The following is a 14,987-nucleotide window of genomic DNA, read 5'->3' as shown; positions in this document are numbered from 1 at the left end:
ACACTGACAGGTAGAGTAAAACGCAGGCTTTCCAACGCAGCAGGCCTCGTCTCCGTAGCCCTCACCGTCGCCGAGGAATTCGCCTGCGAGGAGGAGGGGTATAGGGTATCATAAGGTATCAGTTTATTATTTTCATTATTTAATTTCCTGTTAAGTAATACCGAGACTCTCCGTCATTCTTTATCCAATCCCCCGTCAAGCAATATCGAGGCCCCCCCTAGGAAACCTCATTTATCGTCCTGTTCAATCCTCTCTACAACCTGTTCTCACTTGTGGCTTCTCATCGCCCTTTATCTCAATGTACTTCCCTGCCTGTTCTTTATTGCAGATCAATTTTGGGAGGATACATCGTGGACTGTTCTTGTGTCTGGTTGGTTCTTCTATTCCCCTGGGTTTAGTACCAGAAACCAGTGTGTTACGACCTAAATAACACAGTTATGAGTACCCCGCTTTTTCGCTTTTACAGTCTCCCCCTTTCCCCTCCATCGCACCAATCACCATAGGACCGAATCGTCAACCTTCGGTCCTCACGAAGACCCACTGTAACATTTGCGTCAGACCAATCAATGTTGGACCGAAAGACTTACACCACGGTCTAGGACCGACACATTCAACTTTCGGTCCACGATCGATACAAGACAATACCTATTGCCTTGTACCCTTAGACTAGTATATATAGGACATTCTTTTAGTACTAGATAGAACTTAGCTCACCAGCTATCAGTAAAACATCTTTACCTGAAATACGCCTTACCCGCTCTATTCACTATCAAGAGACGTGACACTCGCATTGCTCAGTACTTTACGCCCTACGACTCTGCCAACATAAACTCAGTACGGACTAGTTTATCCCTTAGAAAGCCCAACCATCACACGTTAATAGCTCTTGTTCAGACCGTACCGCGTCTACACTGAGCAATATAACATACTGTCAAGATGTCCAGCAACAATGTCAACAACGCTCCAGCTCCCCCTTACACCAGACCACCCCCAAGCAACGCCGAGATGATGGCGGAGCTCCAGATGCTCCGGAACACTGTTCGCACCCTGCAAGCACGGGTTAACGAACCACCCGCAGCAGCACCACCGGCCCCCTCCGTGGACAACCAACGGGACCTTGGAGAAGCCATCAAACCAACTACCCCGGAACCCTTCAAAGGAAAAGCCGCGGACGTCATACCATTCCTAACCCGAATGAAAGGACATTTCCGCCTCTTTCCACGCAAGCTGGATACAGCAGCCAAGAAGATGCTGTACACTGCACCACTGATCCAAGGAGACGCCAAAGACTGGTTTGAACCTATCTGGAAGGACTACCTCGAGAACGACTATAATCAACAGGACCAGGAAACTCAGAACATTTTCGCAGACTGGCTCAACTTCGAAGCACTCCTCAAAGACAACTTCAGAGTCATCAACGAAGAACGACAAGCAGCCGCCGAAATCCTAGCCCTAAAGCAACACGGTTCTTGCACAGCTCACTCAGCTAAATTCAGACAACTCGCAGCGAAAACCGAATGGGACGACGAAGCACTCATGGGAATATACTACCGCAGTATTAAGGAAGAAGTCAAGGACGAACTGTACAAGGCCGACAGACCTGACAACCTCACGGAGTATATCACCATAGCCGTCAAAATCGACGAACGACAGTACGAACGCCGAAGAGAGAGGACGAATGCCGGCAGGAAAGGAAGCAACTACAACCCCTACTTCCCAAACCAACACCGAAACAACAACAGCGGCAACAATCGCAACTCTCAACCACGACAACGAAACTATGGGAACAACATCTCGTACGGAACGCAACCAGGACCAATAGACTTAGGAGCTGCCCAAACGCCAGGACAACAACGGGACCTGAGCAAGTGTAAGTGTTACAACTGCAACCAAATGGGACACATGGCACGACAATGCCCACAACCGAAAAAGCGGGGTACCCATGACTTCGTTATTTGGGTCGTAACACAGTGTGAGTACATGGATGGAATGTCGTGCCATCAGGCGCGATAAAGATGACTGCCCCTGCATGCGTTGCGCTGTCGATTGGCTACTTCCAACTCAATTGTCAACTGATCTGGGTTGAAACACTTGTTGTTTAGGCAGAGGTGGGAAATCTAGCGGCTTCAATTAGCTAATGGTTGTACAGTAATTTTCAGGTTTAGTTAACGTGTTTGATAAGTGAGTGGGTCATCCAAGTGAGTGGGTTAAAAATCTCAACCTTTAGATTTTATATTTAGATAAAACTACAATAGACTATCTGATCAATTAAAACTACTCACTATACTCATCACCAGAGGCTGGAATATCTACCTTATAGGTCCTTGCATTATACCCGGTCTCGCCGCATACACCACAACGCCGAACACCCGGTCCGACCGACCTCCTTCGCCCACCACTCCTCGATGATTCAGCCACTACCTGCGTATCAACATCCATCTGATCAATTGCTTGTGATGCCTCCTCTACAGTCATAGTCCCTCCTTTCTGTAGTCTAGTCTTTTTAGCCCTCTGGCGACGGCTTAATATCCTATTTGCTTCTTCAAGATTCTTTAACCTAGCCTCTACTAAGGCTAGTTGATGTAAAGCTGCCTTTGTTGCTTTAGTACTAGACTTTAAAGCTTCAATAATTGACTCTGGAGAGCTACTGTAATGCCTTCTGATTTGTCTTTCGAGATATTCAGACTGAGATTGGGCCTCGGTTACTGTTGTTGGGGTCTTTGAAGTCCAAAGGGCAGAAGGTTCAGCTGCTTCCTCGGGAGGCGTTGGAGTCTGTAGCTGTACATTAAGCTTCGAGATCACATTTTCTGGGTTAAAAGGAGCAAGCCCGGCCCCTCTAAAACCCCCTCGTATATTGCTTTCAGTAAAAGTGACTTTAAAAGCAGCATAAAAAGCGTTAAAGAACTCGGTCTTAGAAATGTGGGTTATAGAGCATCTGATGAGATACTCTATTTATTGACCATAAGCCTGTTTTAATACAGCAAAGCACCTAACATCAAGAGGTTAGAGTAGGTGAGATGCATGAGCCGGCATGCAGAGCGTAATAATCTTGTTCTCCTTATAATATCTCTCGAAATCGGCAGAGTAATGGCTTTCGTAACCATTAAGGATTAAAAGACGATAGGCACTAACTGATCGGTTGCTTGTAGATCGATCAAAGTGCTTTAGCCACTCAAGACCTAGCTCGTTATTTATCTATCCATTTTGGCTCGTTGCAATAACCCAATCGCCGGGAAGATCGCATTCTCGATACCAATTGGCAAGGTGATATTGGCCGGTACCAATAAGAAACGGCAGGATCAGTTGACCTTCTGCATTAATCGCTTGGATTGCAGTAATCCATTCACGGTTTCCAGGCTGTACTGATTTTGGCCTTCCTTCCCTTTCAGAGCCTGTAGCGACCATTCCAGACTGTATAATGCCCATCATAAAACCGGTCTCATCAAAATTCCATATATCATCTGATCGGATACCGTATTTCGCAATTGTATTCTGCACAAGCCGAAACCAGCTACGAATAATAGTAGGGTCTTCGCATTTAGCTCTCTAATAGTCATATTTGCGAAATAAACGTGTCTTTAGCTCTGGTTGTCGCTTAACGAAGTTATGAGCCCATCGCTTACCGACTGGTGATGCGTCTCGGTCGGTAAGCAGGGAATTGGCCATTTCTTCCACAAAACGGAGTCGCGAGGGAAATCCTCGCGAATCTAGGTCAAGGACAAATCGGACTATTATCTGTTCCTCTAGATCAGATAGTCTCCGTGACTTCGGGATAATATTGCTTCGCGATTCAATGCTATAGTGACGGCGACGTAAGGTCTCAAAGGGCACCTTATAGATAGTTGCAGCCTGTCGTAGACTTAATTTTGGGTTATTTTGAATGGCCTAAAGGGCAAGAAGGATTCTAGCTTCATTTGAAGGCTGCGGCATGTTTATTGATTGAGAATTAATTGATCTGATAGAGATGATGTAGAATGAGGGATTTTTGACCCACTCACTTGGATGACCCACTCACTTATCAAACACGTTACCATACCTCACTAACACAAATTTAAGCTAGTGGGGTCATTGTGGGGTGGTACAGTACGTAGGCGCACTAGCCAAGGTTACTTTCCAGAGCCTCTTGGCCAGGATGCTGCCTGAGGCATTAGAACGATTGTGGATAAGTGTAAGGCAGTAATGCTGACGAGTTTGGTGTAGAAGTGTCGCCTTCAACCATCACCCGGACGTTGAAAAAGATTAAATGGAGTCGTAAGAACACACGCCGCGTCGCCAAGCAGCGGGATCGACAACTACAGCATTACTATAATTACAGGTTGAAGCTTGGTGGGTATAGATCGTATCACCTCATATTTATTGATGAGTCGGGCATGGACAAGACCGTCGGACTACGACGCAAGGGATGGGCCCCAAAAGGCATCACTCCTAGGCAAACAGCTACGTTCCAGCGGGAGGAGAGGTATCAAGTCCTGTCTGCGTATACACAGAGAGGCATCAAGCTGTCGCGTGTCTATCGGGACTCTACTGACACCGAGACCTTTGTGGACTTCATCAAGCAACTACTTCGTCACTGTAACAGATGGCCAGAGCCGGGATCTGTCCTCGTCATGGATAATGCTACAATTCACTGTTCCAAAGAGATCGAAGAGATGTGCGAGAGGGCAGGCGTGAAGCAGGTCTTTACAGCACCATACACGCCTATAACGAACCTAATAGAGGAGCATTTCGCCGAACTCAAGGCGTATGCAAAGGTGCGATGGGATAAGCACATCGATCTCTTTCATAGAGACTTTGGCGCGTACATCAAGTCCTGTGTCGCTGCTGGTGGGCGACAAGATAGTTCTGGAGGACACTTCAGGAACGCTGGCTTAACGGTTAAGCATCCTCCTAGTTCAGGTTATGCAGATAACGATGATCAATTGAGCTAGAGAAGGATAAAATACGAATGTCCAACTGTCATTTCAGTGTGTCCGCCCACACAGGGATATCGCCGATGTACGAGAGGGCGATGCCCAAGGCTATGCCTTTATCCGTGAAAAATGCAATGTCTTGAACCTGGTAGACATACTTCAAGTCGAAACACGCCTCCATCGTGATTCGATGCGCTTGCCGGAAGCCCGCTTCCCAGTAGTCGCTCTCCACTCGTCCACACAGCCACTCACAGTAGGCAATTCCTGCTCTGTCGATCGGCAAGGGAATGACGATATCAACGGCCCGTCTACTGAATCCTACCCTACTACCTGCAGCTGTGACATGTGCCCCAGTCGGAGGGTCCTGCTGAGCCTCACCGTGGGATCCTAGACAAGAAACACTAATATTGATTAGAGGTAAGCTATCGCCCCTCTTACGTTTCAGCTGCTTCCGTTCTAGATTCTCCTGGTCCTGTTTAAAGATTCGTTCACGGATTGTTTCGGGCACATGGTCATGGTTTCTCATCAACCTGCCTTCTTCGGCGTAATCGACGAGTTTGTTTAGAAGGGTCGAGTCGAGCTTAAAGTGCTTCTTACTGACTGGATCGCGCCAACAATAAAAGCCTGCATTAACACACGGAACACCTGTACAATGGAAGACTTCGTAGACATCGTTCCACACCGGACGACTGCCAGAAGTATCTTCCTGCTCGGCGAGGAGTCGGTCTCGGGCAGCGAATTGCCTGCCTATGGCCCCTCGACGGCTCTGCCACCCGCCAGTATTTGCAAGCTGTGTTACTTGGTCTGTAGCCTTGTAGATAAAAGATATATCCAACCTCAACTTATGGCCTTCACAGAACAACGGACTCCATGATTGTATTTTATCTTCGATCGCCTTCCACTGGATACTCAACCCCGGGAATTGCTTTCGCAGATTTCGTTCGCTGCGCTTATCGACGGATATGACGACTATAGTTTCGACCGGCTCATGCTCCGGGCTAGGCACTTTGGATGCAACCATCTTGTCGAGTTCAGCGCTAAGGAATCGGTCCCAGTATGCACTGGGGGCTAGAGTTAAGTCTTGTTCGGTGATCTCTGCAAGCTTGGACAGTCGTCCTTTCTTTAGCTGTAACTTCCATTCAATGTCATAGTGAATACAGTGGAAACCGAAATCAGAGGCCGCCCTGGCTTTCTAGTAAAAGTTTTTGAGCACGAACCAGGCCGTGGCTGGTGTGGCTTGTACAGTGCCCGTAGCGTCGAATGTCAGAAATGGGATTTTCCACTGACGATGCTGACACGTCAAAATGCTAGCGGAGGCTGACAATGACAGCAGTCAACTTTCATCCACTCCAACGCGTCCAGAATCAACCCTGACTTGCTGACCCAAAATGGCGCCCCGACTGTCCGATGCTGACCATAAGAAGATACAGGCTATGATCCAACGTCGTGAAGCGACTAAACAAATAGCTCAAGCCATTCCCTGCGACCCTTGAACCGTCCGCAAAGCTCGCGCCAGGTACCGGCTGTTCGAATCAACAAAGGCACCCTCAAACCGCGTTGGGTGTTACAAGAAGGTGACACCCTACAAGCGAGATGCCCTGCTTGATAGGCTCGCCGACCACCCCACCACCGATCGGAGCGAGATGATTACATTCCTGCGTGATGAGTTCGAGGACGATGTGTTGCTTTCCACCATCAGTCGTTCGTTGAAGGATGCCCGATGGACGCGAAAAAATTGCCATTGTGTTGCGCAGCAGAGAAACCTACAGCTCCGAGATCTATACCTCTACAAACTGTTGAAATACAAATCGTACCAGATGATCTTTATCGATGAGTCGGGTGCCGATAGATGCGTCTGCTACTGCAACAAAGGATGGGCTCTGAGTGGAGTGATACCCGTCCAGGTTAGCAGGCTCAACCGCGAACAGAGGTATCAGATCCTCGCTGCCTATACGCAAGAAGGTATAGAGCTGGCTTGCGTCTATCCTGGGTCTACTGATGCCGCTCTGTTCAAGGACTTTATCGAGCAGTTGCTATATGGCTGCGGACGATGGCCGCAGCCGAAGTCTGTGCTTATTATGGACAATGCATCTTTCCACCATAAGGACGAGCTAGAGTCAATGTGTGCCGAAGCTGGGGTTGAACTTCTTTACTTGCCTCCGTACTCGCCGGACTTTAACCCGATTGAGGAGTATTTTGCTGAGCTAGAGAACTTCATTAAGAAGCCTGGACTGGAACTATCTGAACCGTTTAGGAAGGACTTTTAGGCGTTCCTGCAGGCATGTGTAGATGCTGTGGGGAAACGTATAGCGAGCGCTAGAGGTTACTTCCGTCACGCTGGGCTCGCTATTGACGAGTACAAGGAGTAAGCGTTATAGATCAAGTAATAAATTAATGACGGATGACAGAGACATAAATTAATAAATAGACTACTGCAATACATAAAACTAAACGCGTAGATGATGTCTGATATGATCTATACTATAGGATCACAGACTGTTAGCCCACGTCTTGATGTCTTGGACGAACGACCTGGCGATGCCTGCCTTGACGCCTTGGTTGACGTGATAGCCGATGTCCCGATCTTGATAGACGTGCCTTAGGTCAAGGCAATCGGCCTTCGTGATGCTACCCGCGCTGCGAAAGCCTGCTTTCCAGTTTTTGTCCTCAACCTGGTCACAGAGCCATTCGGTATAATCATCTACGGCCCTGTCGATCGGTTTCGGGATGACCAGATCTGTTAGGTCCACTACCGACGTTGTTGAAACGATGCTAGAATTAGATAATGGTGGGGTACACCCTTCCGCAGCAGGATGGCTATAGGGTGAGGGCAAGACATTTACGATCTTGATTGGACGATTACTCTCTGAGCTGGCCGCTTTTTGCTTCGCTCTCCGCTCCCCGTCTAGTCCTTCCTTCTCGTAGATCATGTCGAGAAGGTAGGGTGGCACGTCCCTGTGCGTCCTTAGCTTATTACCTTGTTCTGCATATTCAACCATCTTGGTCAAAATGCTTGTGTTTAGTTCGATATGCTTTCTTTACTTATTAATGAAGCAGTACGTGCCCTGGCATAGGTTTCCGTTGCATCGCATGAGATCATACACGTCTTTCCAGACACGGGGCTAGCCAGCAGCCTCTTGAGTCTCAAGCAGCCGGTCCCTCTGAGCCAGCTGTCGGGCCGTTGCACTACCGTGACCACCCTGCTGTTGCACTACCCTAGAGCCTTGATGCTCTTCATTGCAGATGAACGAAATGTTAACCCTAAGTTTCTTTCCTACGCAAAAAAGAGGGCTCTATTTGTAGAGTTGCTCTTCAACCATTTGCCAGTTGATATTAAGCTCGTCGAATCGTTTCGTGAGGTCTCGTTTGCTGCGGTTGGTAACGGAGATGATAACGATGGTCTCTTCGGGTATATATTTCTTACCCTGCGGAGTTTTCTGCCTTAAAAGCCTGTTTACTTTATTTTTGAGAGTTATCTCCCAGAAAGCGCCGGGTGTCAGTATAAGGTTCTGTTCTGTGTCATTTGTAAGTTTAGAAAGCCTTCCCTTGCGCAGCTGCAGCTTCCACTCGATCGAGTAATGGACAGATGTGGGAGGATATTTGTCATATGTGTCGTTAGGATCCTAGTCATCCAACTGAAGCAGCAGCAATCTGGATCTCTGGTGCTGGCTCGGCGACGGGCTTGGGTCAGCGAGGCTTACGGCGTGGGTGTTGGTGCCTGATAGTTAAGGCGTGCGAAAGTCGAGATCGTTGTAGTCCCATTGGGTTGGGTCAAACGGCTGACTATCATCCTCTATAGCGGCGACTTTAGGGCATCTAAACGATGGGTAATGACGAGAGGGATGGAAGAATGAAAACGCGATAGCAACACATGGGAAGATGCTTCGTAACACTTGATTACAGCTAGCTAGAACATTCTGTCCGTCTGAACAGCGTAAACCCATGGCCTTTGATCTCTTTGTCCCTCCTTTGATCTCTTTGTCCCTCCTTTGACGCGCCCTTTTTTCCAAAGAAAGGCTAAAAACAGAGTAGCCCCACTTTCCTTTGGCCTCGTACCTCATTGTGAAGCTGTTATCGATTACTTATCGATAAGAGAGTATCAACCATTCTGCCTTGGACTAATACGTCACGACTGCCGTGCCGTCCTTAATTACTCCAGGGTGCTGGGCCTGCTTGATTCTATTCAAACCCCAGTCTGATGCTTCTGATGAATTTTTCTTCTCATTTACAACGATATTTCAAGACTGAACACATGGCCAATATGGCTACCTGCAATAGCTTCTACAATCTTACAGATGGCGTTAAGGTCACGTGGATTATGTATGGTTGGGAGGACTGAACCTCGTTGACTCCGCGCGATAGGCTGCCATTGATGAATGCGATCCCATTCGAAGGGCTAAAAACAGAGCACACTACCCTTCGATTACCCTGTACCCGGTATCGTACTTTATGCCTCTTATCGATAAACAGACAGTCCTAGCTGAAAGAACCATTTTGTCGGACCAGCTATTAGTCCGCTTGTGGTAGCCTTAACGAACACGTGTGCGTATATTGAGCAAGCGACCCCGCATCTTATACTATCGTTTCAGCACTAGCATCAAAGACTTCGGACTGAGGCCCTAGTTTCTGTGGATCTGAACCTTGATTTCGAGGATGAGGACACGACTCAACAGCCCCGACTTCTATACCATCGGGTGGATTACTGCCCTCCCTATCGAACGAGCCGCAGCGACCGCGTTGCTGCACGATCGTCATGACGCGCCCGAAGGCTTTGACCAGCATCAATCTGACACGAACTCCTATACGTGGGGCCGGATAGGCGAGCATAACGTTGTGATCGCGTCGCTCCCAGCAGGAGTCTACGGCATCACATCGGCAGCAACTACGGCGTCAAACTTGATCCACTCATTACCTCATATCCGGATCGGGTTGCTGGTGGGCATTGGAGGAGGTATCGCTCGGCCTGATGAAGGGCGGGACATCCGGCTAGGTGACATTGTTGTCAGTCAGCCTGACGGGACAACTGGAGGCGTGGTGCAGTTCGATTTGGGAAAGGCGAAAGCGAATGGTAGCTGGGAGCGGAAGGGCGCTCTTGACAAGCCTCCTTCGGTACTACTCCATGCGCTGGCAAGCTTACAGGCAGAGCATGAGATCGAACCGTCTAAGGTGCCAGACCTGCTCCAGGTAATGCTAGAGGCCAACCCTGGTATGACACGTCCAAAGAGAGACTTCACTTATCAGGGGGCTGAGAATGATCGCCTGTTTGATTCGAAACACGACCACGTCGGTGGCAGTAACTGCGACAAGTGTGACTCTGCCTGGGAGGTGAAACGAGACCAGCGAGAATCACCTGACCCAGAGATTCACTACGGGATCATTGCCTCTGGGAATAAACTGATCAAGGATGCAGCCACCCGGGATAGTATATTAGAAGACACCGGGCATCAGTGTCTGTGTGTGGAGATGGAAGCTGCTGGCCTGATGGATCGATTTCCGTGTCTTGTGATACGTGGGGTCTGTGACTATGTAGACTCGCATAAGAACGATCGGTGGCAGCGATATGCTGCTGCTACAGCGGCAGCGTTTGCAGTGGAGCTGCTCGAGTATATTCCGACTGTACAGCTGGAAGCGACACAGAAAGTTGTTGAAGCTATTCAAACACGTTAGTCCAACATCACGCAGTTCAGAAGATTACGCTGACCAACAAAATAATAGTTGATAGAAAAGTGGGCCATTTAAAGTAAGTGATCAATAGAAGTGTTTGAATTTTTATTAATTAGATCTCTCATCACAGGAATTATATGAACGACATGAACAATCGCATCATTCTCGATCGTCTCCCGAATGCCGAGGGTGCCTCATTCGACTCTCAGGCGGAAGAGCATAATCCAACTTGTTTGCCCGGTACCCGAGTAGAGCTGCTCGAAGAGATAGACCAGTGGATTGATAACCCCAAGTCAAAGACGATCTTCTGGCTTAATGGTATGGCGGGGACTGGGAAGTCTACCATCTCACGCACCGTTTCCCAAAGGCGGCATAAGGAGCGCGACCTTGGCGCTAGTTTCTTCTTCAAGAGAGGAGAGATGGATCGAGGGAACTTGGCTAAATTTGTGCCGACAGTGGTTCGCCGCCTTGCCGAAAAGATACCCGAGGTTTCCAATAGCCTAGCAAACGTCGATTCGACGTTTTTTGACAAGGCTGTCCGACACCAGTTCGGGAACCTCATTCACGACCCCTTGTCAAAGGCAGCAACGATAGCGTCCCACCGGTCGTCGGTTGTTATTATTGTCGACGCGTTGGATGAGTGTGAGAAAGATGAAGATATCAAGCTTCTCCTCGAGCTTTTCTCTACCCTAAGGTCTGTAGGTTCTTTATATGTTCGAGTGTTTGTCACTAGTAGACCCGAACTTCCTGTACGTCTCGGTTTTTCCGCCATCGGCGATACCCATCAAGACCTGATATTGCACAAAATTTCACAATCGATTATTGAGCACGACATATCTGTCTTTTTTCGGCATGAGTTCGCCAACATTCGCAACATCTTCAATAATGAGGCAGCAGAAGAGCGGAACCTACCAGTGGAATGGCCTGGGGAAGCCAGTCTCAAGAAGCTCACGACAGCAGCGGTGCCTTTGTTTATTTTTGCCGCGACCCTCTGCCGATTCGTCAACGACTCATGTCTTGGAAGCCCCGATGTGCTTCTACAGAGTGTACTGCACACTAGCAACGGATACGCCTCCAAACTTGATATGACCTACTCGCCAGTTCTGAAGCAACAAGTCGTCGGTAGGTCAAAACGAGAGAAGCTCAACATCATCGAGAGCTTCCGTCTCATTGTTGGTACCATTGTTACTCTGGCAAGTCCCTTGTCAGCACAGGCTCTAGCGCTACTTCTCGATGTAGACATTGACGACGTGACGACTCGGTTAAAGATGTTACATTCTGTCCTGGATGTTCCGAAAAGTCCTGACGCACTGGTGCGACTGTTCCATTTATCATTTCGAGACTATCTTATTGATCCCGAGAATGAAGAGACGACAGAATTCTGGGTGGACGAGAAAATCGTTCACCAAAAGCTAGCGAAAGAATGTTTGCGTATCATGCGCGATAGTTTAAAAGAAAACATATGCGACCTTTCTTTCCCAGGAATGCGTCAATCCGCAGTGGATCTTCAGCACCTGCAGAAATGTGTGCCTTCACAACTCCAATATGCTTGCATGCACTGGGCTTACCATCAGGCCAAGTGTGACCCTAAGCCAGATAATGAAGATGAAGTATATAATTTTTTGGGGACGAGTTTGCTGCACTGGCTGGTAGGGATGAGTTTATTGGGGCGAATTAAGGAATGTCTCGGCTCACTCAGGTTACTGGCAAGATGGCTGGAGGTTTGTCTTTATGGACTGGAGCTTTGACGCCGCTAATAGACCTTAGAACCGGAAAGATTCGAGCCTGTTAAATTTTATGGCCGATGCAGTTCGATTTGTCCAGGCTTATTCTACCGTGATAGCTGAAGCACCGCTGCAGGTTTACTGTTGTCTGGCTTTTACACCAAGTGAGAGTATCATAAGAAGGACATTCGAGAGCGTTATTCCTAAATGGATAAGAAGTTTGCCGAAGGTTGAAGAAAACTGGGACGCATGCTTGTTAACTCTGGAGGGCCATAGCGACTGGGTCATCTCGGTAGTGTTCTCGCATGACTCGAAAAAGGTGGCATCGGGCTCTTCTGACAAGACGATACGGATCTGGAACGCAGAGACGGGCGAGTGTGAGCGAGTGCTAGAGGGCCATAGTGAGGATATCAGGTCGGTAGTGTTCTCGCATGACTCGACAAAGGTAATATCGAGCTCGTATGACAAGACAATACGGATCTGGAATACCAAGACGGGCGAGTGTGAGCGAGTGCTAGAGGGTCATAGTAGCCCAGTTCACTCGGTAGCGTTCTCGCACGACTCGAAAAAGGTGGCATCGGCTTCTGATGATAAGACGATATGGATCTGGAGTGCAGAGATAGGCAAGCGCGAACGAGTGCTAGAGGGCCATAGCAACTCGGTTAGGTCGGTGATGTTCTTGCACGACTCGAAAAAGGTAGCATCGGGCTCTAACGACAAGACGATACGAATCTGGAATGCAGAGATAGGCAAGTGTGAGCAAGTGTTACGGGGCCATAGCGACTGGGTCAAGTCGATAGTGGTCTCACACGACTCGATAAAGGTGGCATCGGCCTCTGATGATAAGACAGTAAGGATATGGGATGCCGAGACGGGCAAGTGCGGGCGAGTACTAAAGGGCCATAGTGAGGATACTAGGTCGGTGGTGTTCTCGCATGACTCGGCAAAGGTGGCATCGAGCTCGTATGATAAGACGATACGGATCTGGAATACAGAGACGGGCAAATGCGAGCGAGTACTACAGGGTCATAGTAGCCCAGTTAACTCGGTAGCGTTCTCGCATGACTCAAAAAGGCTGGCATCGGCTTCTGGGGATAAGACGATACAGGTCTGGAGTGCAGAGACAGGCGACTGCAAACGAGTGCTAGAGTGCCATAGCAACTCGGTTAGGTCGGTGGTGTTCTCGCACGACTCGAAAAAGGTGGCATCAGCCTCCGATGATAAGACAGTAAGGATATGGGATGCAGACATGGGTGAGTGCGAGCGAGTGCTAGAGGGCCATAGCGACTTGGTCACATCGGCAGTGTTCTCGCACGACTCGAAAATGGTGGCATCGACCTCTTATGACAAGACGATACGGATCTGGAATGCAGAGACGGGGAAGTGCGAAGACATTGTTCTGTTGGATAGTTATGTAGATGTTCTTTCTTTTACGCCTGATGGGCGTGGCGTTGCCACAAATCATGGCATATTTCGTCTCACAGATGGCCCAGAGTCTCGCGGAAGGTCTGCTATGTCGGGGCAGTCTTCAGACGCCCCAATGCTTGCCTGTACAGATAGCACCTGGGTCATGGCGGCGGGAAAAGACTTGCTCTGGCTGCCTCCTGAATGCCGCAATGGACAAGTAGCTGTTTCAGGAAGCACAGTTGTCATAGGTTGCCGATCAGGAAGAGTCGTGTTTTTGAGGATTTCTATGGCGAACGTGGAGCAGTGGATGGATATAACTACTGAGAAGATGAGGGTGCCCTAAGTTGCAATCGACCCGGGAAGTGGTTCTACAGTACAGTGCATATCATTTCATATAAAGGCAGAGATCATTACACAAGCATAACAGTGCTCATCCGTCATCTGGCTACTGACTCTAGCGTCTATTGCTATAGGATTATTAATTTATGCTTTTCGTCGTCTGTTGTCAGCATCACAATATGACTGAGTATGTTAGAATAAGAAATAAGCGCATTCTGGATATCCGGGCACACAGTAGAGTATATGATGAAATATGCCGACTTTCTACAGCTATAAGCAACCGTTTTACGGCAACAACCGTAAGCGACAAAAGTGGCCATTATGACAAGGTAGAGCAAATCATGCCGCGCACTGCAACTAGTCACACTAGCCACACTAGCCATATTCTGGTCCGTGCTCAGAAACTTTTTGTAGAAAGTCAGGGCGGCCTCTGATTTCGGCCGGGACTGTACAAGTCGGGTCTGTCTCGTCATCTTCAAAGTCAGAGTCCCAGCCGCTTAGCTGAAGCAACGGCAGTTTTCGCTTGTCTCCCGGCGCTTGACTATAGCCAGCGAGGCTTCGGCTTGGGCTATCGAATACGGGGAGCGATGGGGTTCGGTAGTCAAGCTCCAAATAGTTGCCTTCATAAAAGTCGGGATTTGGGCTCTGCATAGTCACTGGAGAGGCGAATTTTTGCACTGTTTATGAAGGCATCAAGCCGGGCGAAGCGATTGCGTGCTTAGAAGGGGCCAAAAAGACACGTGTCCTTTTTGTTTTGGACGCATGCTTTTGAGACGTCACGTGATAGCTGTGCTTTGTTAGAACCGGGTCATAGCTTTCGGTGGAACGGCCGTGTAATTAACACAAAACAAAAACATATATCTCTAGTCAATCAGGGACATTTTCGTGATCTTTCGAGAAGCAATCCAAGATAGCCACCGACCTTGACACATCTATAAACAAC

At 48.5% G+C, this 14,987-nt stretch overlaps 7 protein-coding genes across 7 annotated transcripts, besides 6 other annotated features; 4 read left to right on the top strand and 3 right to left on the bottom strand.

Moving 5' to 3' along the window:
• Window positions 1–666: 666 nt before the first annotated feature.
• Window positions 667–874: a mobile genetic element.
• Window positions 875–933: a mobile genetic element.
• A 3-nt stretch (window positions 934–936) lies between these two features.
• Window positions 937–2,185, top strand: FPSE_07150 (uncharacterized protein; the record flags this gene model as incomplete). The annotated part of the gene is made up of 2 exons (XM_009260268.1): window positions 937–1,870; window positions 2,160–2,185. 2 exons carry the CDS (start codon window positions 937–939, stop codon window positions 2,183–2,185), a joined length of 960 nt encoding a protein of 319 aa, XP_009258543.1.
• Window positions 2,186–2,950: 765 nt separating this feature from the next.
• Window positions 2,951–3,676: a mobile genetic element.
• FPSE_07149 (uncharacterized protein) lies at window positions 3,196–3,666 on the bottom strand (the record flags this gene model as incomplete). The annotated part of the gene is made up of 2 exons (XM_009260267.1): window positions 3,196–3,542; window positions 3,624–3,666. 2 exons carry the CDS (start codon window positions 3,664–3,666, stop codon window positions 3,196–3,198), a joined length of 390 nt encoding a protein of 129 aa, XP_009258542.1.
• Window positions 3,677–4,243: 567 nt separating the features above from the next.
• FPSE_07148 (uncharacterized protein) lies at window positions 4,244–4,928 on the top strand (the record flags this gene model as incomplete). The annotated part of the gene is made up of 2 exons (XM_009260266.1): window positions 4,244–4,251; window positions 4,337–4,928. 2 exons carry the CDS (start codon window positions 4,244–4,246, stop codon window positions 4,926–4,928), a joined length of 600 nt encoding a protein of 199 aa, XP_009258541.1.
• Window positions 4,338–4,741: a mobile genetic element.
• A 28-nt stretch (window positions 4,929–4,956) lies between the features above and the next one.
• On the bottom strand, window positions 4,957–5,931 carry FPSE_07147 (uncharacterized protein; the record flags this gene model as incomplete). The annotated part of the gene is made up of 1 exon (XM_009260265.1): window positions 4,957–5,931. The coding sequence occupies one exon, from the start codon at window positions 5,929–5,931 to the stop codon at window positions 4,957–4,959; it is 975 nt and encodes a 324-aa protein (XP_009258540.1).
• A 29-nt stretch (window positions 5,932–5,960) lies between these two features.
• Window positions 5,961–6,069: a mobile genetic element.
• Window positions 6,070–6,298: 229 nt separating this feature from the next.
• On the top strand, window positions 6,299–7,177 carry FPSE_07146 (uncharacterized protein; the record flags this gene model as incomplete). Its single annotated transcript, XM_009260264.1, has 2 exons — window positions 6,299–6,356; window positions 6,417–7,177. 2 exons carry the CDS (start codon window positions 6,299–6,301, stop codon window positions 7,175–7,177), a joined length of 819 nt encoding a protein of 272 aa, XP_009258539.1.
• Window positions 6,828–7,268: a mobile genetic element.
• Window positions 7,269–7,399: 131 nt separating this feature from the next.
• Window positions 7,400–7,909, bottom strand: FPSE_07145 (uncharacterized protein; the record flags this gene model as incomplete). Its single annotated transcript, XM_009260263.1, has 1 exon — window positions 7,400–7,909. The coding sequence occupies one exon, from the start codon at window positions 7,907–7,909 to the stop codon at window positions 7,400–7,402; it is 510 nt and encodes a 169-aa protein (XP_009258538.1).
• Window positions 7,910–9,563: 1,654 nt separating this feature from the next.
• On the top strand, window positions 9,564–14,048 carry FPSE_07144 (uncharacterized protein; the record flags this gene model as incomplete). Its single annotated transcript, XM_009260262.1, has 4 exons — window positions 9,564–10,572; window positions 10,626–10,650; window positions 10,705–12,184; window positions 12,342–14,048. The coding sequence occupies 4 exons, from the start codon at window positions 9,564–9,566 to the stop codon at window positions 14,046–14,048; spliced, it is 4,221 nt and encodes a 1,406-aa protein (XP_009258537.1).
• Between the last annotated feature and the right edge of the window lie 939 nt (window positions 14,049–14,987).

Source organism: Fusarium pseudograminearum, chromosome 4 (assembly GCF_000303195.2).
Source record: "Fusarium pseudograminearum CS3096 chromosome 4, whole genome shotgun sequence".
Classification (NCBI taxonomy): Eukaryota; Fungi; Ascomycota; class Sordariomycetes; order Hypocreales; family Nectriaceae; genus Fusarium; species Fusarium pseudograminearum.
Note: the sequence above shows the minus strand (reverse complement) of the source record. Positions and strands in the feature narration are given on the sequence as shown.